The following is a 26,569-nucleotide window of genomic DNA, read 5'->3' as shown; positions in this document are numbered from 1 at the left end:
AAAATTGGCTATCAACAAAATGGACCCTAGTATGCATTGTGTGTTGGGGTCAAGCGCCTATATGGCAGCCAGTGACTTCACATGAAGTTGCTCTAACCACACAACTATCCCTGCACTTTGAGTCCCTGTGAGACAAGCACATTACAAATGTTTGTCATGGTCACTGTGTTAACTTAATGCACATTTGATATACAGTATGTTTGTTTGGGGTGAGCTATTACGTTCACATAAACGTTTACGTTTTTGCATATTTTTTTAGATGATTACTTATTTGGATTTAAAGAGATGTATGCTTATTTAAATAAATCAATTCAACGTTTATCATGGTTTATAACTTTCCCATAGCTATGTACAGAGGAATATGCATTTGTGTATTACTTGCCGTGCTGTCTGCAAGTTCAACAGGACAGCAAACTGTGGGCTCAATTAATGAAGACCTAGGGATCCATGAAATTGAACAGCAGAACCCTTTACATCACCCAAGATATATCCGTGCCTCATCTGGCCAGGCTAAAACCTTCCAACGTTTTGATGGCAATGGAGACCAAAAGGTTAACTATGGGGCAATGTTGGCCAGATATCTCCACACAAGGAAAGGTAAGATTGTGTTTTTGTATTACGATCCTACGCTTTAATCTTATTCACTATAGGTATCTTACAATAGGTAGAGTTGTAATAAGAATAGTTAAAGAAAGGGACCCGCTCACCTATGTCCCCTCAGGGTAGGTGCTCTAGCTCAAAAATTGAGACACTCCTCAAAATAAAGTCTAAATAGTATAAAGGATTGAACTGGCACTCATATATGGAATATAAACATGGTTTAATGGAATAAAAATAGGGATAGTATCACCTGTACCATATATACCTTCAATAAAATACAATATCAATATCAATAAAATACAATATCAATAAAATAATAACAAAACCAATATATTAAAATGTATATAATTCAATGGTGCAGAGGCCGATGGCACCAGACGTCTGTGGACCTATATGGTCCTAGGTAGGGTAATATAGACAGTAGTGCTGTCGGTCTCTGCAGCTGCAAATGGTAATTTCTCTGTGCATAAAAGGTTTCATATACAACCAATTGGATTCCATAGATTTCCTATACATTAGGAATGTCCCGCATCCACAGAATGTAATACTTTCAATAAGTTGATACTTTCTATAAGGCAACTTTCAATAAAAAAAATGATCTATAGTCACACTGGCTATTGCATTGTTGCAAACAGATATCAATAAACAATGTTTCCAATAAGCCGATGCTTGCACTGTCACAACTTTCAGAATGAGATGGTATATCTGTATTTGCAGTGAATACTGTTTTAAGCTGATGGTCTGCTATTTATAATTGTCGGCCCCATGAGTCCGTAGTAGAAGAGTATCAGCTGAGTCACTGTTAGTTGGTTGCTCACGAATATGCTGCCATATACATGCTGGTTAATGGCTCAATTCGTTCCTCATGTAACAGCAACTCAAATTACCAGAGTAAGTTCCGCTTTTTATAGAAGGATATCTCCTATATAACTTCCCACAAGTGTGGGCTTACCTCCCTCTGCGCTCTGTTCGATGGGACTGTGGTAATAATCTTTTGTTCCACTTAGAATGCCGGCGTCCCGGCTGCAGTGTTAGCGTCCCTTGTGTCTTTCACCGTTACTCCTTCACTGATGTTCTTGTGTGAGGTAGGCGGCCAATTGTTTCCGAGCGCTGACGGGGTGATGTATCCGATCCTCTTCCGGTATATATCAAGGGGATCCTTCTCTTAATAGAAAGTGCACTTTTACTCCAAATAGGATTCGGGGTGTCTAGTCCAGGATTGTTGCCAAGATTCTCACCAAACGCGTTTCGGGGAGACGCTGTCCCCTTCCTCAGTGGTACTACCCCGACTCTATTATCTGCAGATTATATAGTTGTCATCGGTACTCTTGAAAATCCGTTCTGGATACTGGTTATATCTAAAGTCCGGACCGAACTTCCAAACATACATATTTTTCCATTGCGGTTGTTATGCATTTTTTTTGTATTCTGATGCGTTTTTTGTTTTGTATGTGCTATTTTCTACATACAAAACAGCAGGTTATAGTACAATCTCATTGTATTTTCAAATAGATACCATACAGATATATCATGAATTATAAATTGTACAGTCTCCCATATGACAAAAAATCACTTGCCGTGTGGGAAGAGTTGTAATAAGAACATTGCATGCAATCGGTAAGAGGTAGCCCATAGCAAACCATTGTTTATTGTATTCAGCTTCCATAAAACTGCATTGAAATGTAGTCTATGGTTGCTGATTTGAAAGACAATGGATGGGGATAACCTCAGTTTGTAAATAATACATATCCATATTGTATTCTTTATAAATGTTTTGTAGATATTAATTTATCTGAACTAAAACTAAGTAGGTGGAAATGGAAGATAATAGCCATTAATTGACATAGGCTGCATTAATATGGCAATGTTCAGTGGGTAATTTGATTTAATGAGATCTAGTAGCGTATAAAACCATACGTCAGTGTTTGGTAACCAGTAGACCCATGATAAGAAGACCTCAGCAAATGCAAATAGTTCAAATGGTGATTATTATGAAACCCTATTAATGTGTTCTATTCATGAGACAATTATTAGCTGATGGATAATTCCCTCATACAACCTTGTAGGTCACATTTGTAATGATTGTTTGATAGTGGAGCTTTAGTGGAAAACTTATCAATAGCTAATAGTAAGGGGTGTAAAAAAATGGAGAGCTGGTGGGCATGTTACCTGGGTACTTAAGTACGTAGTGGTGGTAGGGGGTAACAAAGCACTCTGCCTTAGCCAATGTATTTAGACAAAGAAATTGTAATGAATCGGGCAGTTAATCTTTGCCTGGATGAAGAAAAGCCTAGGCATCACCGACTGATGGTATCCTATCCATTTCAAAATATAAACTATAATTTATCACTGTGGGCAAACATAAATATTACTACCTAACATAAAGGGGTCCTGTCATTTATATTGATAACCTATCGCCAGGATAGGTCATCAATATCTGATCGGCGGGGGTCTGACTCCTGGCACCCTGTTCGAAGAGGAGGAGGCGTCCCATCCAAGCGCTGCCTCTTCATTTCACTACACGTCATCTGTTGTGGAGCGGTGGGATAGTGTAATTGCAAGTACCTGCTCCATTCAAGTGAATGGATCCAGTACTTGTCATTACACTGCACCGCCGTAACTTCCGAGACAACAGGAAGTGTAATGAACAAGAAGCCACACTTGCATAGAGTGCCGCCTCCTCTTCAACCAGCTGATTGGCGGGGGATGCCAGGTGTCAGACACCTGCTAATCAGATATTGATGACCTATACTTACGACAGGTCATCAATATAAATGACAGTAAGACCACTTTAAGACAATAGAGATCTAGAAAATATCATAAAAAATCATGAGTGGAATGGATATTGAAGGATAAAAAGACCAATACAGGAGATAGCATAAGTAGGGCTAGAACTTGAAATGATTTTCAAAATTGTGTCCCCTTGGTATCAAACCAATGTTCGTTTTATTTCGCTTTAATACTATAAAATTGATGACATTGGCAAGTTACGCAACCTAAATTACCATCGAGGTCACAAACAGACTAACTGTGAATAAAATAACACAATAAAATTCAGATTTTCACTTTTTTGGCTTATATCTGGTGCAGATTCTGCTACTTCTTCCCCGTTCACGCCAGGTCTAATAAAGTAGGAGGGTTGCAGGTGGGGAAGGGATTGGTCGGTAGGCCCATCTCATTGACCATTTTCTATGCCTGCCTTAGGCTTAGAAACTGGTCTAAATGTAAGACAGCAAGGAAGCTGTCTTAGATTTAACTGCCACTGCATGGGCCAAAAATTATGTAGAGGCCGGCGATCCACCTTTAACCTGTAAATCATACAGCTATGATGTTATTATAGGCACACCTCCATATCATAGACATATTGTATATAACAAATGTCACAACCACATCTTACCCTTTTAAATCTACCCATCACCACACAGGTGAGGGTTTAAAAACATATTATTATACAACTTATGTTATAAGGCACACCATTTTTCCTAAGAGTTCTTATGTGATTTTTTTCCTTTTTTCTGTTCTATCCATATTATAATTAATTAGAATAGCTCTCGATACATATCGGGACTAATCCACTACCAACAGGCATGCTACAGACACACAATGACGTTATTATTTTCCTAACCAGAGATTACAAATTTCCAATCACACTGTTACCCACTCCTCTTTTATCCAATATGGAAAAACCCTCTAACAAACAACATCTTATATCATAAGGTACGGTATACTCACTTAGAATACTATGAATGTTAAATAAATATGTTTTGGGTGTCTCCATGTCTTATGAGTCCACTCTGCATCCCTTTCACCAAACGTATCAGTGGCAAGCACGACCACCACTGATGGATTGCAGGGTGGTCTGTAACCATGGAAACGAGCAGTAAATAATGTGATGAAAAAATGAATCCAGCCAGCAAAGGAGACAATATGGATAATAACAATATATTAGTAAGTGCTTTGTATTAATTTTCTCTACATGATAAATTCCACTTACTGAAGTGAGACAGCCCCTTTAACAAAATGGCTTATTCACATTTAAGCTAATTATAGAATTGTTCATAAGTAGTTTGTGTAATGATGATGTAGTGCAACGAATATATAAAAAAATAAAAATAAGATATATGGTATACTTGGGTAGCTCAAACCTCCAGCACACTTCTGAATTCTGAATAATGCTCAATGGTAAGACAGGAAGGAGACCCATTTTGGTTGTTTATTATTCGATCTTCATCAGACCGTTTCCCGGTATGACAGCAGTAGAAAGTGTAATAGTATGTAATCGCTTTTGAAATGATGTACCTATCTTACCGGTGAGCATTATTTTCAATAAAAATCTATAATTAATAATTCACAAGTGTGTTAGAGCTTTGATCTACACAAATTACTGTATTGGGAACTACAGACAGCGCCTTCCCACAAGACCAGGAGTGTTCTGATTTCTCACAGTATCTTGTAAATAAAACTAAGAGACCTAGGATGAATCAGTTCCATTCTAGAACTAATATTCGCAGTCTGAGCAGATCAGAGCAGCCGTAGATTTCTGTCTACATTTGCACCAGAAAACTGCTGGCCATGTTCCCTCTCTTCCCTCACTGTGCCCCCTTTTGGAACAGTAAGGAGAGTGGCAGGTTCCTGCCTCCTGAAATTATCATTCAACGTCCATTCACAGATAAAATCCATCTTGAAAGAGGAGACAAACTTGCTTGACATAGAAGTCTATGGAGTCGGGAGGGGAGGAGAAGGAGTGAGCTGCTGGAGGGAAGGAGAGGCACAGATGCACAGAGACACTACTGCTAGCTCTAGTAAAAGAATCTGATAAGCTGAACATGTGCACATAAAATGCAAAAACAGAATAAGCTTAAAGTAACAATATGTACAACTGACTTGGTTTTCAGCTTTTCCAACTCATATACCGCATGCAATGTCTGAAACACCTATGTTAATGTGCACCACAGTGACTATCTTCACTGCAAATGTATAGAGTACCTTGGGAAAGTATTCACCCCCTTGTTTTTTTCCTTTATTGTTGTATTAAAACCTGGAATTAAAATGGCTTTTAATTTAGACAAAATAGTCCAAATGATTGCAAATTACAAAAATACCCTGATTAAAAAAAGATATAAAGAAAAACTGATAATTGGCCCAACCAATTAATATCCAAAGTCACTTAATTAGTTGAATAAGGTCTTCCTGTGTGTCACATGATGTGAATATAACATATACTGTTCTGAAAGGCCCCCCGAGTCTGCACCACAACTAAGCAAGCAATGTAAAGCAAACAGGTCAGAGACAAAGTTGTGAACTAGTATAGATAAAGAATTTGAACATTCCATGGAGCACCATTAAATCTATTATAACAAAAAAAAAAGGAATATTGCACAACTACAAACCTCACAAGAGTTGGCCACCCACCAAAACTCACAGACCGGGAAAGAAAGGCATGGATCATTGATTCAAAAAAGACAATAAATAAAACTGAAGTAAATGGAAAGATCCATATCGGAGATGAAAGTATCTGTCCATTGGAGCACTATTACCATAGTCACTACAGAGTGGAGCTTTGTAGAAGAGTGGCCCTAAAAAAGAAAGGCCATTGCTTAAAGAAAAACAAGAAAACAAGTTCGAATTTCTCAAAGCGGCATATGGCAGACTCCATCAATTTTAGATAGGTGCAGGTCTCTCAGGTCTTTGAGACCTGCTCCTAGCCACACATTGGGGCCCTTGAAGTGAAGGAGAGCACACTGCGCATGTGCAGCAAGCACTCTATTCACTTCTATGGGAGTTACAAAAATAGCAATGCAAGGGCCCTCGGCTATTTTCAGGGGTCTCATAGTGGGGAATGGAGCCTGCACTACATATGCACAGCTACTTTTCGATTCATTGCTATGAGCCTGCCAGAAGTAGCTGGCATAGCAGTGAATGAAGAGCAAATCACGTATGCGCGATACACTCTCCTTCAGTTCAGGATAGAAGCGGGTACGGGTTCCAAAGGTGGGACCCACACCTATCTAACATTGATGGCATATTCTAGTGATATGGGATCATTGTCTGAGATGAGAATATCCCTGTGAATGGGAAACATATACGGTAAGTATCTTGGAATGGCCTAGTTAAAGCCAAGTACTCTATCTAATTGAGAAAGAATGGCATATCTTAAAGACTGTTGTACATGGTGAGGACAAACTATTATCCAAGACCTAAATGCAGATCTTTCTCATTAAAGCTTCAGTCTTTATCCATATGGTTGGAACCATGACATGATCCAGAGAGAATGAAAGAAGAATTTAAGAGTTCAATTAGAGTGGCCATTTAGCTGAAATAGTTTATTCTTGAACAGCAAAGCAACCCATCAAACTTGAAGGAGTTTTGGGCTAATAGAGATATACATCTGTATGCCTCCTGGAATTGCACCAAAGGGCAGCTCCACAAAGCATTGCCTCTCAGGGGTGAATAACTGCATAATTGGATAAATACACATTCAATTTTGTATTTTTTCTCCTAATTTTTGTTTGGTCACAATAAAAATATTTTACACCTTCAAAGCGGTAGGCTTGCAGGCTCTTGCATAAATCAAACAGTACAAACCCCCAAAAATCTATTTTAATTCCAAGCTGTAATGCAACCAAACAAGAAAAACTAAAAAGGGGGTGAATACTTTCACAAGTCATTCTATTCCTGTTTGTGATAGCTTCAGCTTTGAGCTTGTACACAACACTGAGCAAAAAAAAATGTGCGAGGGTAGCTGGTTAGTGATAACGTAGATTGATGGTATTTTGATGAAATATTAATTATTAGTCTTAATGACAACCAAAAGTCAATTAATACACTAATATGTTTATTCTAGGCATGCATGAACATTGCTGCTTAGACTGCACATAACTAACACGTTTGCTAAGGCATTAGTATAGTGTTACAATATTTATTTCTTCTGGGACAACCATTGTAACCTGAAATTTTTTTTTTTACTGGCGACCATACCTTTATAAAAATCTAATAATTGGCTCCAAAGCCCCAAATTATCAACATAGTATAAAGTAAGTACACATAGTGCAGCAGAAAAATAAAATGTTGTTTCTACCCAAAGGAGCAGATCATTCTGACAATGGTAGAGCGAAGAATATAAGATGCACCGTATGACAGCCAGTCAACACGTGCACATCAGTAATACCACCACCACTAGTTTTCTCAGCTTACTCCCTAAGTGATGCGCTGATTTACATCAGTATAAAATAAGTACACATAGTGCAGCAGAAAAATAAGATGTTGCTTCTACCCAAAGGAGCAGCTCATTCTGACAATGGTAGCGAGAAGAACATTAGATGCACATGCACATCGGTAATACCACCACCACTAGTTTTACTGCTTACTCCCACAGTGATGCACTGATTTACATCAGTTTGCCAATGAAATGCCCATGCTGACTGCCTGGATATTTTATGTGTCATAGATCAGCACTGCCTGTGGCATCATCAGTTAAATGGGGAACCAAGTTATGACAGCTCAAGGAAGATCATTGTTAGTTGAGAACAATGCAACTTGAGGCCATCCTTTAGCATTCAGAGCATGGACCAGGCTGACTGCAGGGGAATGCTAATGAGTAGCGAGATATTCTAAATCAGCACCCTTTACCTATACAGCCAACTAGGTTTTACCAGCTGGGTATGCGTCACTGCACAGTCTGCCACGGGCAGACCTAATTGGATAGTGTTAGGGTATAGCCACATGGTGTGGTTGTGATGTGGTCATGATCTGGTCATGATTCAGTAAGGAAACGCATGCGGTTGGTTACCGCTTGCATAACCATGCGTTTAGGGTGTGTTGTTTGAACTGTGAATGTTCTTGGTTCTTTAGCATTCTGATTAACTTCTGAGAATAACTCCTATGGAAAAACATATTCCTCAAGCGGATACTCCTCTGTATACCTCGCACTCAGCAGCCACAAGCAGCAGGAGATGTCTTATGTGCGGTCAATCGGTTGCAGTCATCACAACTTTGAAAGTGCCAGATCTATCTCAGAAACCTATTTCCCATTCACTTCTATTGGAAAATGTGATGCTGAGGCCGTACCCTTAGACTATGCAGACTAGCAGGAAGAAGAAAGGAATGGTACAAAATAGAGTTATGTTAAGAGATGCACCAGGATTGTTACAATATGAGGAACGCAAGCAGTTAATAAAATAGACAAGTCAGTAGTTACTAAAACAAATACATTACATTGCAGCTCTGCTTGTTTAGATTGGCTGCTGTGTAGAAGCACAAGCTCAACCGGAAGCCAGTGTACGGAGATCTGATTATCATTATAAGAAGTAATGGACATGTAGAATGTAATATGTAATGAATCATTTCAAGCCAAGACTATGGCTAATGCTGGATGATAGCCAATAGTTAGAGCAGTTCCAGTGCCCATGAGGCTTTTTATTTGGATTCCAGCAAAGAGCCAACAGATACTAATATATACTATTAATGTATTTTTTAAATCAGTAAGGGTGGTTTCACATCTGCGTTCTAGATTTCGCTATGGCTTTCACGGAAAATAACGGAATCCATAAGACGGAAGGACGGATCCGTTATACTGCCCATAGACTTGTCTTATGACAGAATGCAAAACGGAAGCCTTTAAAAGGCGTTCCGTCTTAATAGAAGTCTATGGTAATCACAATGGATTCGTCCCGTTTCCATTATGCAGAACGGAGAAAAAACTTCCTGTTTTCCATTTTGAAAACTGGGAACCAGACAGATCTGTTATGATTCTCATATACTTCTATGAAGACGGATCAAAACAGAATGCCTCTTAAAGGCTTACATTTTGACTTCAGTCTTATGGATTCCGTTATTTTCCGTTATAACCATGTTATAACAGAAAGCCATAACAGAATCCAGGACGCAGATGTGAACCCACCCTAAGCAGTGATGTATTTACGTATGCAATCTATGTGGGTCTCCTGGAATACCTCTTTATGAGGGGCAGCAGATCACAACTTGTATCTGGTTGCTAATTTGACTTTCAGTTTTACCCATTAAAGATGATATATAATGAGATTTTCTTTGAAATGTTCAGCATAACAGAAAATTATAGGAAACACAGTATGACATGCATTGTGAGAGTCATGGCTGTGAAAGTAATTGGACAACACTTTAGCACCAATGTGGAAGCTTGATACATCACAGAATGAAATCAGAAATAAAGAATTGTAGTGAAATAGAGAAGAAAAAAGTGGCTTTTAAAAAGTGTGCAAATAGAGGGAATCCACCAATAAAAATCTTACAATTCTGTTCTGTCAGCTTCTCAGTCCTGAATATGCTACACATTCTGCAGCACAGAGATTTTCTCTCACAATCTAAATTCTGAATTAACCTATCTGTAAGTATTTGAAATTTGGGGCAAAACTAGTGCACCCACAGGAAACCCACACAAACACAGGGAGAACGAACTCCATGCAGATGTTTCCCTTGGTCAGATTCAAATCCAAGACCCCAGGACTTCATGGTAACAGTGCTAACCACTGAATCACCATACTGCTGAGGATTAGAAAGACATGGCCACTTAATTTCTAGAAAAGTTCTATATCTGCACACCCTTTCTGAGAGATTGATGATTACAATATGTAGCAATGTGGTCCTGTCACTCCCAGAACAACATCGTGTACAGGGCATGTGATGGTATAGGAGGTTAAAGGGAACCTGTCACCTGGATTTGGGGTATAGAGCTGAGGACATGGGCTGCTAGATCGCCCCTAGCACATCTGCAATACCCAGTCCCCATAGCTCTGTGTGCTTTTATTGTGTAAAAAAAAAAACGATTTAATACATATGCAAATTAACCTGAGATGAGTCTTGTCCCTGACTCATCTCATGTACAGGACTCATCTCAGGTTAATTTGCATATGTATCAAATCGATTTGTTTACACAATAAAAGCACACAGAGCTATGGGGACTGGGTATTGCGGATGTGCTAGATGCCATCTAGCAACCCATGTCCTCAGCTCTATACACAAAATCCCGGTGACAGGTTCCCTTTAAAGATTAGATCTGAACCACTGAGCATCTACACGTCAAGTACTGGTCATGATAGTGCTATATTCTTATGTTCAGGGTATACTCATTTGCAGACACTGTATATTTTATATTTTAGCAGGACCCTCTTCTGGACGGTATGCAGTTTTGCCCAGCAGATCCATTATTGACTCTACACATCGGATACATGACAGAGATTACATGGGCTGGATGGATTTCGGACGTCGCAGTGCTGAAGAATATGAATACTCTTCTTAAAATGCCCAGTTCTATGAAAACACACACCGGATTCTGTACAGACAAAATAAATTAATTTGTTGTCTTTACAAATCAGTGTTCTAAACATATATTTATTATGTACTTGTTGTAAATTTGTTTGTAAAACTTTACAATGCAATACACATATGCAGAATTTTACAGAAACATTATTTTTTCTTCTTTATTTTGGCATCCTCATGCCTATATTCCGTATTAAAAATTATTTAGTTTACCTCTTCTTGTCAATCCAAGTTGCTGGGTATTACACAATAAACTGTAGATGAAAACCCGCCTACTAAATATATAAAAACAAGTACAAAAATATCAAAAAATACAAAAATAAAAGCAGTGCCCATGAGTAACTCCTTTACAGTAACACTGGTTAGGAGTTCACACTTCAGTTATTTCAATCAGTAAGGGCTCATTCAGACGACCGTATAAGTGAGTCCGCATCCATTCCGCAATTTTGCGGACCTATTCATTTCAATGGGGCTGCGAAAGATGCAGACAGCACACATTGTTCCGTTCCGTGCCCCCACAAAAAAGATAGAGCATTTGCAATTGCAAAGATAGGCAATTGCAAAAAAGAATAGGCATTTTCTATCATAGTGCCGGCCACGTGAGGTCCGCAAAACGTGGAATGCACACGGGTCAGTATGCGTGTTTTGTGGGTCCGCAATTTGTGGACCACAAAACACTACGGCCCTCTGAATGACACCTTATTATGCGCTAAAAACAGGGGCGGGTCAAGAAAACTCAATATGTGCAAATCTTTCCATTATACCTTGTCCCTGAGTAGGCTTCACTACTGGTTTTGGCTCACAATAACTGATGGAAATAACTGAAGTGTGAACTTGGCCTTACTGGCACAAAGAGTGTCTAGGTATAATTTCCATTATGTAAATATGTTTGTCAGTGGTCTACATGATGAAGGGTGCTCCAAAGCAAACATTAAAGTTTCCATTATCAGAATGATTAATTAGGGCACTGCTCCTTCTGAGGACCACATAACTTCCCTCATTTATAAGGGGAAAAAAGTACCATGATACCACGTCCAGTTCCCCCTCTCCTGTCTGCTGTGCATCATCCAACTTGGGATGAGACAACTCTGAGTGTCTACTTAGCGGTAGCAAATCCAAAGCTGTGGGGGACAAACAGGGCATTTGTTTTAGGCTACATGCACACGAACGTTGTTTGTTTCCGTGTCCATTCCGTTTTTTTTGCGGATAGGATGCGGACCCATTCATTTCAATGGGTCCGCAAAAAAAAAAAACACTGTGTGCTGTCCGCATCAGTATGTTCGTTCCATTGCCCCGCAAAAAAAATTGTGCATGTCTTATTTTTTTCTAGCTTGCAGACAAGGATAGGCATTATTACAATGGATCTGCAAAAAAACGGATACGCAAAAAAAACGGATGCCATATGGAACGTCATGCGTTTTTTTTTTGCGGATCCGCAATTTGCGGACCGCAAAACACATACGGTTGTGTGCATGTAACCTTAGCCTCATCATAGAAACAGCAGACCTGAATCAGGCCTCATGCACACGACCGTTCTGTTTTTTGCGTTACGCAAATCGTGGATCCGCAAGACACGGATGGCGTCCGTGTGTGTTCCACAATTTGCGGAACAGCACGGACAGCCTTTAATATAACTGCCTATTCTTGTCCGCAAAGCGCGGACAAGAATAGGACAGGTTATAATTTTTTTGCGGGGCCACGGAACGGAGCAACAGATGCAGACAGCACACGGAGTGCTGTCCGCATCTTTTGCGACCCCATTGAAGTAAATGGGTCCGCATCTGAGCCGCCAAAACTGCGGCTCGGATGTGGTCCAAAACAACGGCCATGTGCATGAGGCCTCATTCTGTTTACAGACAGCAATCTAGAGGCCTATGCCCTTTCTAACTAGCTAGTAGTTATGAATGTGATCTTGCTGAAATAAAAAAAAATAAAGGTTTTCTTTACATTTTACCCGCAACTGCTGTTCTCCTTGAGCCACATTTAAAAGGGAATATGTCACCGTTTTACTGTGTCCTAATTAACAAACTCAACCAGAAGCTCATGTATATCAGGACTTCTTGGCATACGCTGGAGCTATTAGAACCTAGAATCACCTTTAAAGGGAACCTGTCATGTGGATAGTTGATTATAATCTAACTAATTATATACAATCATTAACTACTAAAAAGTACCTTAGATGTATTCACTTACTGGTGTGACAGATGGTTACCTCATAATATACACACAAAGATGCTGCATGCTAATGAGCTGATTCGAGTCCAGCGTGATGTCATTGAGTCCAGCGTATATTTAATTCAGAGCTATAGCCACTCCCCTGCCCACCTGCTGCTGATTCCTATGGAAACAAACTGTCACTCAGCAGCAGGTGGGCACTCAGCTGGAGCTTTTCAATACAAGATGTTGGCAGATTGACTGGGTCAATTAAAGAAAGTGACCCAGCATTTAGCTAAGAGAATCAGTCACTTATTCATGTTGCCCTTAGTTTGGACACCATAAAACTGGTGACAGGTTCCCTTTAAGGGGTAACTTAAGGAATCTGCACAGGATCAGACTTTCTCTGAGCTGAGAGAGCTTTTAAGCTACTGAGCCACTCTTAAAGAGGACCTGTCACAGTATATACAGTCACATGACATACAGTATATATGTGTAGGAAAGGGCCAGAGCAGTTGCCGTGCCTGATCTTAGAGAGCAATCTTCACTAGCCACAGGAATGGGGGAGGCACGGTAGGAGAGGGTTGTGAAGAAGTTGCGGTGGGGTAAGAGGGCCCCATTCCACAATTTGCTGTGGGCCCAGTCATTTCTAGTTACACCACTGGCCATTCCTGTATTAGTCCTGCTAGACGTTTACAAATAAACTGCCAGCAGTCTGCAGTAAAGGTATTGCTGGGTGCAGTAGTGGGTGTGTATGACTCTGTCCAATCAGTGCTGCTGGTGTTAGACTTTCCAGGGCCACACCCCTGATTGATAACACCCATCTGTACCTTTCCTGCAAGCTGTTGACAATTCATAACTACTAGCAGAAATAAAATAGGAATGGAAAAAAATAGTCATACATATAAGAACAGATGCTCCAGAATTGTTATTACATGGTGAATGCAAATTGTTACTACCACAGCTATGTCAGGAGAGGTGACAGGTCCTATTTTAACCTTTTCTAGCTAAAACACAATGGGTCCTGACATTAAGCCCTTCACTGACCTAGAACACCAGTAATGCAGAAATGAACCCCTTAGATGTCCTGGATCACCAGGGATACAGACATTAATGCCTTCACTGCCATAGAACACAAGATATATTGACATTAACCCACTAGCCCAGCGGGACTTCGAGCAATAACTTCATAAATACATTTTTACTGTAAAACTCGGGTTTGGTTCCAAGTTACATGGAAATGTTTTTTTTACAGTAAAAATTAATTTATGAAGTTATTGCACAAAGTCCCACGAGACTTTGCGAAGCAATAACTTCGGCTTATCTGAGCCAATACATTTTAATACTGTACTGAGCTCCTGCTCCATTCAGTATTAGAACAAAGTTTTATGCGAATCGACCTCAGATGTTTCATCCGAAGTCGATTCGCTCATCCCTAGTCAGTACTATACTGATAGGCACTATTTGGCTGTGGCATGATAAAGCATACACTTCAGGCAGACCTAGGGACCTTCATTAGGCAAGGGGGCTTAAGATATCGACATCCTGTGATCTCATTCATGGATTGCCAATGCCTGGAAGCAAAAAAATCTGAAAATAAAAACAGATTAGAAAAAGCATATGTGTCGGTATCTGGTTTTAACTGTCAGAAAAAAAAAATCATTTAAGGCAGGGGTGCCCAACCTGTGTCCCTCCAGCTGTTGCAAAACTACAACTCCCAGCATGCCTTAATAGCTGTAGGCTGTCCAGGCATGCTGGGGGTTCTAGTGTTGCAACAGCTGGAGGGCCGCAGGTTGGGCATCCCTGCTTTAAGGCAATAGTGCAGAAAGAACCTCCAGAAGCAATAGTTTGCCAAATTCAAGAAACATTTGTGTTAGGGGTGAATAGTAGAAATAAATATTAAACTGATATGCCCAGTAATAAATAGCCCATGCCTCCAAAACAATACTACTGTCTTATACAACCTGCATAATGTAGGTATATGGTGGCCACATAGCAAAACCAGACTGTGTAAGTAACAGTACTATACAAAGTGTAAAGAAAAGGACTATATAATTTTGAGATAGGAAGTTAGACCATATAAGGTCTTTTCCGGCATTGAGTTCCGTCCTAGGGGCTCAATACCGGAAAAGTACTGGTCAGTTTTATTCTAATGCATTCTCAATGGAGAGTAATACGTTCAGGATGCATCAGGATGTCTTCAGTTCAGTCTTTTTGCCTTTTCAGGACGGAGATAATACCGCAGCATGCTACGGTTTTATCTCCGTCCAAAATTCCAGAACACTTGCCCGAATGCCTGATCCTGCATTTTTTCCCATTGAAATGCATTAATGCAGGATTCGGCCCCGAGTGTTCCGGCAAAACTGATCCGTTTTCACGCTAGTGTGAAAGTAGCCTAATAAGATTGTGCAGACATCTAAATCATTATTTGCCGGCAGCGAACAATGATTCTGTAAGGGGACGAGTGGTGGCATTAGCAATCGCTCCTCCTGTTGAGCAGACAGTTGTGAGGAAGGAATGCCTCCTTCATGACAATCGTCTGCTATATCTGACAGTGTAAAGGGGCCTTAAGATTTCTAGACGTCATAGTCCTTGGTTAGGATGCTTATGTTTCGTACCCTTGTATAATCTTGTAGTGCTGTTTTTGAACTCTGCCCTTTGCAGTTAGAACTGCAAACATTACTTAAGAAGTTAAACTTAGATGCACTCCTCAGCTGATTGATGCCTGGGGCATTCTTACATATAAGGATTGTTTCTCAGAGGAGCTCCACAGAAAACTCCTGTTTCAGCTAGAATTTGTTGCAACCAATAAGCCTTGTACCTTCATTTTGTGTGTATGTGTTTGTAGATTTGCCCTTCAGTAATGACTATTGTCGCCTTGTTCAACTGCGCCTCTTCTCTAATCTCCTGTCTTTTACCCGCACCATAACACCAAGGACACCCCACCTCCCATCTAGCTGGAGACTCCAACCACCATGTGCCTCAGGGAAAAAAGAAACTACTATTTCTATCTGCAGCCCTCTCACCACTGTGCCGGTCCTGAAATTGAGGGAGAAGGATACAACCACCATGAAGACCATGACAACTACCACCAGCCATCCCATTGCCACTCTTATCCTCCCCTCACACTCCCCGCTATGTTGCTGCTAAGGCACCACATCAAAAAGTCTGCATATTATTAGCACAGGACCTACACATTGAAGGAAATGTGTCTGTGATATGAATACTTTATAATAAAAATATTGAAACTGCTGGCTGACTATCAGCAAAATCACACGTCTATCACAGTGCAGATCCAACTCATCCAGTCTGATTTATAGTGTCATTTCCCTGAAAATGACTTTGTTCCATTCATATAGTATTACAATGGCCAAAGTATGTGTCAGTAAAACTGACAGACAGTGTATGAGTTTGCAGACAAATAAACTGGCATGTATTTAAATGGCATTACGCCTAGTGCCAAGACAAGGAGGGAATGAAAATCAACACAGAACTAAGAGATGATAAAATTATTAGATTGCTCCTTTAACTGTCTTTTCTCCCAAGACTGAAATTGCTTCAGAATAGATTAGTCTGAAATAAATGACTATGGTGCAGTTATTTCCCTCTCAATATTTTATATGCATGTGTAGAAGTTGAGAAAATGAGACAAAGAACTTACTGGAATACATTCAAAACAGTTGTTTTTAACTATGATAAGGGGCAAGTAAAATTGGTGGCTACCTTGGGCAGTGGTTCTTAACCTGTGGTATGAATATCCCAAGTCGTATGTGCTGCAGGTTGAGGAGATATCCTTTGAACATTTTTTCCTCAACAGAAGTTAAGCTTTTCAGGTTCCCTTCGGACAAATTCATTCATATGACGAGAGGCACCATTTTACTGGACATGTTGGTGGAGAAAAGCATGAGGGAGGAAGGAGAAGGATGCTAACATGACCCTGAGAGGAAGGAGAGGGGAGATCTTGCCCTGATTGGCTTATCTAGGCTGTCAACCTGTGGGCCAATTAGTGGGGCAGCAGGCAGGGAGATGCCCTTGCAGAACATCATTCTGTATGTTGGGCTGTGAATGAGGGTTGATGTCACAAAATTATCTTATGGAAAGTGTACAGTCACAATCAAGCTTCTATTCTACTGCCAAGGACAGTGAGGGAAAAGGCTAGAAAGAAGAATAATTGTGTAGAATAGCGAAAGGCAGAAAAAGCTTTTAGTCAGCGAGTAAAGAGCTCAGGCTGTGTATGCTAGGCAGTTTCTTCTAGCTGCAGTTACCGCCTTATATTACAGCTGCAGATGCTTCAGAACCTCAAAAGAAGCTACCTGCAAGAACATTTCTTGTGTTTCCTTTAAACACAAATATGTTTTTTTTTTCAAACCTAAGTTCAAGTGTTGGTGTCGGGAAGGGGGGAATAAACTCAAAACAACTGTACAATTTGGATTGCAAACAAAATATCCAGGTCCAAGCCTTGTCCTCCCACAACCATAATGTGGGAAGTAGCAGCACCAGCTATCCAACCAGAAGTAGTTTTAGTAGTAGTAGGCCACAGTTCTCCCTGGCTCCAGAAAGATGCAACATTATTATTGAGGAGAAAGAGGATGAGAATGTGGATTGGATAGCTCACTCCTCCTCTCAGTCACGGCTGGATGACGTGGAGGTGACTTCCAAGTCTGATACCGTGTCTTGTAGATTGAGGTTACAGCATTCCTCCTGCTCCTCATCCTTGCAGGCCCAGAGAAGCATTCTCTCTGTCTTCACTGCCCCTTCTTAGTGAGGAGCCTTCTTTTTTTTTTCCTAAGAAGAAGAAAACAAATCCCCCCACTACCTACTGTAGATAGTCATGAGATTCGCCCTGTTGATAACTTGTGTGAGACCAGTCAGCGTTTGGACTTTTTTTGTATTTTTTATTTTTTTTGTTCTTGTGGATCAACTCTGCAGGACAATAAGCACAACTGGATGGGTGGATGTCTTCTTCAGTTACACAAATTACAGATGTAACAGATGAAACATGAAAGGCTAAACGCATTAACAGGACATGTTAACGAGCAGTGGCAAGTAATGAACCTCATTATGATGCACTGGAAAATTTTAAAGGGAATCTGTCATTAGATTTGTACCTATAATACTGTCTGACCTGTTACATGTGTGCTTGGAAGCGGAAGACATCTGTGTTGGTACCATTATCAATGCGGGCACATATGAACATGGGACCAACACAGATGCTTTGAGCTGCCAAGTGCACATGTAACAAGTCAGCCAGTTTCATAGGTGCAAATCTACTGACAGATGCCCTTTAAGTCTTTGTAAAGTGTAAAATCCACATTTCACCACCAGGTGGAACATGAAAAAATTATTAAGTAATATTTACAGTACTGTATTCTAACCAGCAGTTACATACATTATTTACATGGCAGCAAACTCATGGGGAAGGGAGAGTCCAATACTGTACTATATGTATACAATAGCTATATATATATATGTGACGAGGCCAACCTCGCCACGGTGTTTTGGAGGGGGCTGGTTGCCAGCCTCCTGCCTCAGGATTATGGCCCATACTAACTTTAAAGAAGACAGGCCGGCCGCACAGCTTAAATCTTTGGAATTGTATTTTGTTATGTGAGGGTACCCAGATGGCTAGTTTAATTGTATTCGTGTGGTCTGAGTGCCATTCACCTAATGATATGCACTCAGACTTGAGCTATCTGGGAATATGTTAAATGTCTGTGGTTGCTGGGAGGGTGTGACATTGTGTGTTTAAATGGTGATTTCTGTCCTGTTGTCCCCACATGTGTATTGGCGATCTCCCCTTTGTCCTGAGAGATAATTGGATTATCCCTCGGTTGTCTCTGGGACAGAGAGGAGGAAACCATGATGCATTGTGGGGATATGTTGTATCTGTTCTGTGTGTCGCAGTCTCCATTCTGGTCCCCTGGGGGCGTGTCCACCAGATTGGGACCTGCATAAATACGGGCGGGTAGCCCTCAATAAAGTGTTCCTGTTTTATCCTTCATCATGTTGAGACTGGTGTTTGGATAACTGATCAAACTGGGGGATTGCTATACGCTGACGATTTGCTATACTCCCCCTGCATAACTACTAGCTCTTGTAAGAGCTGTTCCTGCTCTCTGGCTGTAGGAGAGGTTCACCCACTGGAGCCTGGAGCCTTGTCGTAGGTCCAGCGTGGGTGGAGGACGGTGAGACCCCAACCAAGCTGCGGCGGTTCGTGGGGTCTGCAGTGCGTACGGTGTCAAGTGGAGTGCTTGGAGTCCTCAGAAAGCACTAGGAGCATCTATCGACGGAGGTACCCGGTCGGGGTGCTAGGAGATCCGTTACATTTGGTGGCAAGCGGTGGGATGGCGTCCTAGTGTGAGGAGAAGCAGCTCGGAGACACCGTTCGTGGAGTATATTGAGGGCAACGCTAGTATCCGTACAGCGCCCCTGGCTACAGCAGGATGGAATCGGCTAGTCTTCGAACAGCGTTCCACTACGAGGAGGATGATGACCCAGACTGGAGGGATGCAGTCCGGAAAGGCGTCTGGCACGAGGCCCTGGAAGATGTACAGCGTCGGCGGGGCGAGTGTCTCCCCAGTGAGGAGCAGCAGTTGCGGATGCGAGTGGCCCTGCGAATGCCCCTTCTGGGAGAGGAGCCCCTGAATGAGTGGGTGACAGAACTGGAGAGCCTGGTATGGAAGGAGCTTTGGCTAGATGACGCCTACCAGGCACTCTGGTGGTATGTGATTCGGCACTCTCCCTGGATGGCTGAGCATGACAGACCCGAGGGTGAGGATTATGATGGCCCTGGCCTGTTGTTTGAGGCCTTCGCAGAACCGGAGTTCGGAGATGCTGGAGGGTCCCGGTTCTGGGATATCTATGACTACAGAGAGGCTATGCATGATTGGGCTACAGCGAGAGAGGTGAGACAAGACCTGGCATCTCTAGTGACAAAGGAGTGGGAGCTGGAGCAGGACTACCAATACTTCTTCAGCTCAATTCGGTCCCAATATACACTGCCAGAGAGCTGGGTGGCAGTCCCAGACCTACAACCCTACAGCTGGGAAGACCCGACTGAAGTATCCCCTGCTTCAGTACCAGCTACAGAGGTAGGGGTCCTCATAGACTGGTCCTGTGAGGAACCACAACAGGCAGGTGTAGACGGGACCGAGGGCTCTCCACCGGGATGCTGGGATGCTGGCCCAGACCCTCAGCAGCAGCCGGAGTTGCCAGGTGCGGACGCAGGTGATCCTGACTCGCAAATGTTGAGGGACCTCACAGACTGGTCCTGGGAGGACCCACAGATGGCAGGTGGAGATGGGACCGAGGTCTCTCTACTGGCCCTACAGGGATGCTGGGCCGCCTGCCCAGATCTCCAGCGGCAGTGCATATCACAGGGAGAGCAGACAACCGGTCTCTCTCCCCAGCGGCAACCTGAGTTCCAGGGGGAGGAGATGCGGGGTCCCTCTGCCTTACAGCAACCAGAGTCCTGGGGAGGAGAGGCAATCGGCCTCACCTTCCACCAGCAGCCGGAGATACCGGGAAAAGGGGAACACAAGCCCCTCTGCATGGGCGCAGAAGAGACCGCGGGCTCGGTGCCAGTTCTACAGGGATGCTGGACAGTCGGTCCAGATCCCCATCCATCTCTGCAGGGATACCAGGAGGAGGAGGTAAGCGAGCCCTCCCCTTCCCAGCTACTTCCCAACAGAGTTCTGGGGGCAGGGGATGAGCCTGCGCTACCCACTGATTTCTTCCCAGTGGAAGAGCTGGCATCAGGGCAGAGTGCAGTCGGCCTCTGCCCTCCTCTATCCTCTTCTCCAGAGCCGGACATCCCACAGGCTACCCCAGCGGAAGTGCTGGCATCTGGGCAGAGTACAGTCGGCCTCTGTCCTCCCCTATCCTCTTCTCCAGAGCCGGACTCCCCACCGGCTACCCCAGCAGAAGAGCTGGCATCTGGGCAGAGCGCAGTCGGCCTCTGCCCTCCCCTACCCTCTTCTTCAGAGCCGGACTTTCCACAGGCTACCCCCACGGAAGAGCTGGCATCTGGGCAGAGCACAGTCGGCCTCTGCCCACCAAGTACCTACAGCTCCAAGCTGGAGAACCACAAGGCAGCAAGGAGTCGCAGATGCCCACTCAACAGCTGGGGACATACAGAACAGAGCCAGGCCCCAAAATTCAACAGGTCCAGTATGGGGTTGTGGTTGGACTGCCAGACTAACTCAGGTACTGACCGTGAGGTCAGGTATCTGGTTAGTCTTCCCTGGAAGGGGGAGATGTGTGACGAGGCCAACCTCGCCACGGTGTTTTGGAGGGGGCTGGTTGCCAGCCTCCTGCCTCAGGATTATGGCCCATACTAACTTTAAAGAAGACAGGCCGGCCGCACAGCTTAAATCTTTGGAATTGTATTTTGTTATGTGAGGGTACCCAGATGGCTAGTTTAATTGTATTCGTGTGGTCTGAGTGCCATTCACCTAATGATATGCACTCAGACTTGAGCTATCTGGGAATATGTTAAATGTCTGTGGTTGCTGGGAGGGTGTGACATTGTGTGTTTAAATGGTGATTTCTGTCCTGTTGTCCCCACATGTGTATTGGCGATCTCCCCTTTGTCCTGAGAGATAATTGGATTATCCCTCGGTTGTCTCTGGGACAGAGAGGAGGAAACCATGATGCATTGTGGGGATATGTTGTATCTGTTCTGTGTGTCGCAGTCTCCATTCTGGTCCCCTGGGGGCGTGTCCACCAGATTGGGACCTGCATAAATACGGGCGGGTAGCCCTCAATAAAGTGTTCCTGTTTTATCCTTCATCATGTTGAGACTGGTGTTTGGATAACTGATCAAACTGGGGGATTGCTATACGCTGACGATTTGCTATACTCCCCCTGCATAACTACTAGCTCTTGTAAGAGCTGTTCCTGCTCTCTGGCTGTAGGAGAGGTTCACCCACTGGAGCCTGGAGCCTTGTCGTAGGTCCAGCGTGGGTGGAGGACGGTGAGACCCCAACCAAGCTGCGGCGGTTCGTGGGGTCTGCAGTGCGTACGGTGTCAAGTGGAGTGCTTGGAGTCCTCAGAAAGCACTAGGAGCATCTATCGACGGAGGTACCCGGTCGGGGTGCTAGGAGATCCGTTACAATATATATATCTTACTAGCAGAAGGACCCGGCTTCCCACTGGAATATTTCATCTATTTCATTTAATGTTTCTGTGTGTCATTAAAAGATATCAGTGTAACAGGCGATGTTTTTCTATGAAAAACAAAATAGGCGCACCATAGGTTAATAACTTGATAAAAAATGAATGACTCCAAATGGAGGCTCACCTTGTCATGTTGTGCATATAATAGGCACAGCGCTACTGTAGGCTTGAAGAAGGGTATTGTAAACCCCAGAGGTGGGTGGTCATGCAGCCAGGGATACGAGCACTTCCACGTAGGGATGCCTGGAGTCCCCAAGAAGGCAAATGGATCCAAATGAAAAAAAAGAAGATAATCCCATGGCGCAAAGAACCAGCCTTTGATGTCAACAGGAACTTGGTTTATTATTTTAGCAGATGGTACAACGCGTTTCGGGGTACAAGTACCCCTTCAGGTATAAACTGCTGATACACTCATGACATACTAAACACATGCTTAAATACATTAAAAAAAAGGTCAAAAGGCTCAAAATGGGGTGGAGACAGGGCCGGCGCAACCATATAGGCAAACTAGGCGTTCGCCTAGGGCACCGGCCTGCTGGGGGTGCCATGGTGGGTTCCTCCTGACTGGGGCTACAGCCCTGGGCGACAGGGCAAGCGGCTCTTGAGCCACCCCCAGTGCCGTTACAGGGGGGCCAGGAGGTGGAGGTCCTTCTTCAATACGGCAGAGCAGGCATCTGCTTACCCTGATGGCAGGTGCCTGCTCTGCCAGTAAATTACCAGAGGAGAGGAGGCGGAAGGCAAGGGAGGCTGTTCTAGCAGCTCCCCACTCCTCCCTCGTGCGCCCTCTGTGATGCCGGAATATGACGTCATTATGGCCCCGGCATACTAAACGGTGAGCTGGAGGACTGAGGAGCTGCACCACACTGGACCCCAGGGAGGTGAGTGTTTAAGTGTTTGACTGAGTGAGTGTCTGCCTGTGTATTTATGTCAGTGAGTGAGTGTATGTATGTTTGTCTTTCTGTCAGTAAATGTATGTGTGTCTGTCATTGAGTGTCTGTGTGTGTATGTCAGTGAGTGAGTGTATGTCAGTGAGTGTGGATGTCTGTCGGTCAGTAAGTGTCTGTGTTAGTCAGTATGTGTATGTTTGTCAGTGAGTATATGTGTGTGTTTGTCTGCCAGTGAGCGAGTGTCTGTCAGTGAGTTTCCGTGTGTGTGTGTTTCAGTGGGTAGGTCTGTGTCTGTCTGTCAGTGAGTGTATGTGTGTCTGTCAGTTTCTGTGTACGTCATTCAGTGAGTGTCTGAGTGTGTATCTGTCTGTCAGTGAGTTTATGTGTGTCTGTCAGTGAGTGTACGTGTGTCTGTCAGTGAGTGTACGTGTGTCTGTCAGTGAGTTTATGTGTGTCTGTCAGTGAGTTTCTGTGTACATCATTCAGTGAGTGTCTGAGTGCGTGTGTGTCTGTCAGTGTGTGTGTGTGTGTGTGTGTGTATCTGTCAGTGAGTGAGTGACATGAGGGGGCGGCAAAATGAATATTTGCCTAGGGCGGCAAAAATCCTTGCATCGGCCCTGGGTGGAGAGGGAGGTCCTAACCCAGCCCACATGTCACTCTGATGGTTACAGAAAGTAATTCACAAAATAATTTAATATACAGGTGAAACTCAAAAAATGAGACTATTGTGCAAAGTTCATTTATTTCAGTAATGCAACTTAAAAAGTGAAACTAACATATGAGATGGACTCATTACATGCAAAGCGAGATATTTCAAGCCTTTATTTGTTGTAATTTGGATGATTATGGCTTACAGCTTATGAAACCCCAAAGTCACAATTTTGAGGTACCCTTTGCTCAGGGGGGTATGGAATAATTAGCTGACTAGAGTGCGACACTTTGAGCCTAGAATATTGAACCTTTTCACCAAATTCTAATTTTAAGCTGCACTAATGCAATTCCTTTAAATTTGTATTACTGAAATAAATTGCACAATATTCAAATTTTTCGAGTTTCATCTGTATGTATAAGGAGGTTTCTAATGCAAGAACATTGGTGGTTCTAGTGATTAATATAAAGAAATATGTATATACATTCAGTTTATCATGTAAATACAGCGATGCCTGGCTTAGGGTAGATGTCGGAGGCATCGCTGCGAGCAGAGCTGTCACCTGACCTGAGTTGCAGTCACGTTATCGCTCTGTGTCCTAGCAACAGGACGCAATACATTCTGCCAGTTAGAATGTATGGGCAAACAGGAGGAGAATTGCACCTGCCGCCCCAGGGCTGTAGCGAACGCAAGGTGCCAGGGGCTAGTGGAAAAAAATCAAAAGGCTCCTGAAAGGGGACTTGAAGGAGAAGAGGGGTAACCTTTTTGCGACTGTCGTGTTGCAGTCTAAGCATGTCGCAGTGCGACACCATAGCCTATCATTATAAAAATTGTTACGCGACATTGGTGCGACAAAATGTCGCGCGACACATGTCGTCATGTAGCCCTATCCTTAAAGGGGCAGGGCGCTGTTGAGGTCACTATTAAGGGGGCAGGGGCTGCTACATGCATCCATCTTGGATGATTTTTTGAGACTGTCGTGTCACAGTCGCAGCATGTCGCAGTGTGACACCATAGACTATCATTATAAAAATTGGTGCGACAGAATGTCGTGTGACACATGTCGTCATGTAGCCCTAGTCTTAAAGGGGCACGGCGCTGTGGAGGTCACTGTTAAGGGGGCAGGGTCACTATTAAAGGGGCAGCTGCTGTGTAGGTCACTGTTAGGACTATTAAAAGGGCAGCTGCTGTGGAACTCACTGTTAAAGGGACGGGCACTGTGGAGATCACTGTTAAAGGGGCGTTCACTGTGGATGTTACTGTTAAGGTGGCAGGCCACTGTGGAGGTCACTGTTAAAGGGGTGGGCACTGTGGAGGTCACTGTTAAGTCAGCAGGGTACTGTGAGGTCACTGTTAAAGGAGCGGGGTACTGTGGAGGTCACTGTTAAGGGAACGGGATATTGTGGTAGTCACTGTTAAATGGACGGGTGCTGTGGAGGTCTCTGTTAAGGGGCAGATAACAGTGGAGGTCACAGATAAGGGGACAGTCCCCTATGTAGGTCAGTGTTAAGGGGCGGGGTGCTATATAGGTCACTGTTAAGGGAGCAGGCCCCTCAGGAGGTCAATGTTAAGGGGATATGCTGCTGTGGAGGTCCCATTTTAAGGAGGCGGGGCACTGTGGGGGGGTCAGTGTTAAGGGGTGAGGTGCTATGGTGTTCACTGTTAAGGGGGCTATGTACTGTAGAGGTCACTATTATGGGGAATACTGTCGATATCTTTTAACGACACACAGAAACATTAAATGAAATAGATGAAATAATCCGGGTTCTTCTGCTAGTCTGTTTCTCTTATATATATAAAAATGAGTTTCTGTTTGTCTGTCTGTTCTTTATGCACGATCAAATGACTGAACCGATCTTCACCAAATCGGGCACACAGGTACATCAGGTGTCCGGGAAGGTTTTAGACCGGGTCTCAGCTCTCTAGGGCATACCATTCCTCAGATATTCCCCCAAAATTACCTGCATTAGCCAATACATGCCTGCAAGTCTTTCTCTTCAAATCCCAACTGCCATACACACAGCTTTACTCCACGAGATAGACGAGGCGGCAAATCATAATGAGGTGGTTATTATGTGGGACTTCAACTACCCAGATATAGACTGGGAAACTGAAACTATATCTCATAAGGGAAATAGCTTCTTGGCAATAACCAAAGACAATTACCTCTCCCAACTGGTTCAGGACCCGACTAGAGGGACGGCCATACTGGACTTAGTATTAACCAATAGGCCTGACAGAACAACAGACATGCAGGTTGGGGGACACCTGGGAAATAGTGACCATAAAGTAATAACCTTCCAATTATCATTCAAAAGAGTGTTTCTACAGGAAGGAACAAAAATATCAAACTTCAAAAAAGCTAAATTTAGCCAACTAAGAGAGGCCATAGGCCGAACTAACTGGGACAAAGTCCTCAAAAATACAGCCACAAAATGGGATATCTTTAAAAACATCCTAAAATCTCATTGTGAAAGGTACATACCATATGGGAATAAAAGGTTAAGGAACAAAAAGAAACCAATGTGGATAAATAGAACGGCAAAGAAAGCAATAAATGACAAAAAGAAAGCATATAATTCACTGAAACAGGAGGGGAGCACGGAAGCACTGAAAAACTATAATGAAAAAAATAGAACATGTAAAAAACAAATAAAAGCGGCCAAACTAGAGACCGAGAGATTAATTGCCAAAGAGAATAAAACTAACCCTAAAATGTTCTTCAATTATATAAATGTTAAAAAGTATAAATCTGAAGGTGTTGGCCTTCTAAAGAGTAATGAGGGGGGAGTCGCAGAGAGCGATGAGG

General features: G+C 43.0%; 1 protein-coding gene across 1 annotated transcript; it reads left to right on the top strand.

Annotated features, from left to right (window-relative positions):
- The first annotated feature begins 347 nt into the window (after nt 1-347).
- On the top strand, nt 348-10,873 carry CCK (cholecystokinin). The gene is made up of 2 exons (XM_044295700.1): nt 348-597; nt 10,734-10,873. Exons 1-2 carry the CDS (start codon nt 348-350, stop codon nt 10,871-10,873), a joined length of 390 nt encoding a protein of 129 aa, XP_044151635.1.
- The last annotated feature ends 15,696 nt before the right edge of the window (nt 10,874-26,569 follow it).

The sequence above is a fragment of the Bufo gargarizans genome, chromosome 5 (assembly GCF_014858855.1).
Source record: "Bufo gargarizans isolate SCDJY-AF-19 chromosome 5, ASM1485885v1, whole genome shotgun sequence".
Taxonomy (NCBI): domain Eukaryota; kingdom Metazoa; phylum Chordata; class Amphibia; order Anura; family Bufonidae; genus Bufo; species Bufo gargarizans.
The sequence above is the reverse complement of the archived record's forward strand: the minus strand, read 5'-3'. Positions and strand labels throughout refer to the sequence as shown.

Excerpts from the sequence above, each read along its gene's own strand:
- CCK (XM_044295700.1), top strand. The coding sequence starts at position 348 with ATGTACAGAGGAATATGCATTTGTGTATTACTTGCCGTGCTGTCTGCA. Across the intron at positions 598-10,733 it reads ATATCTCCACACAAGGAAAG|CAGGACCCTCTTCTGGACGG; the intron begins GTAAGATTGTGT and ends TTTATATTTTAG.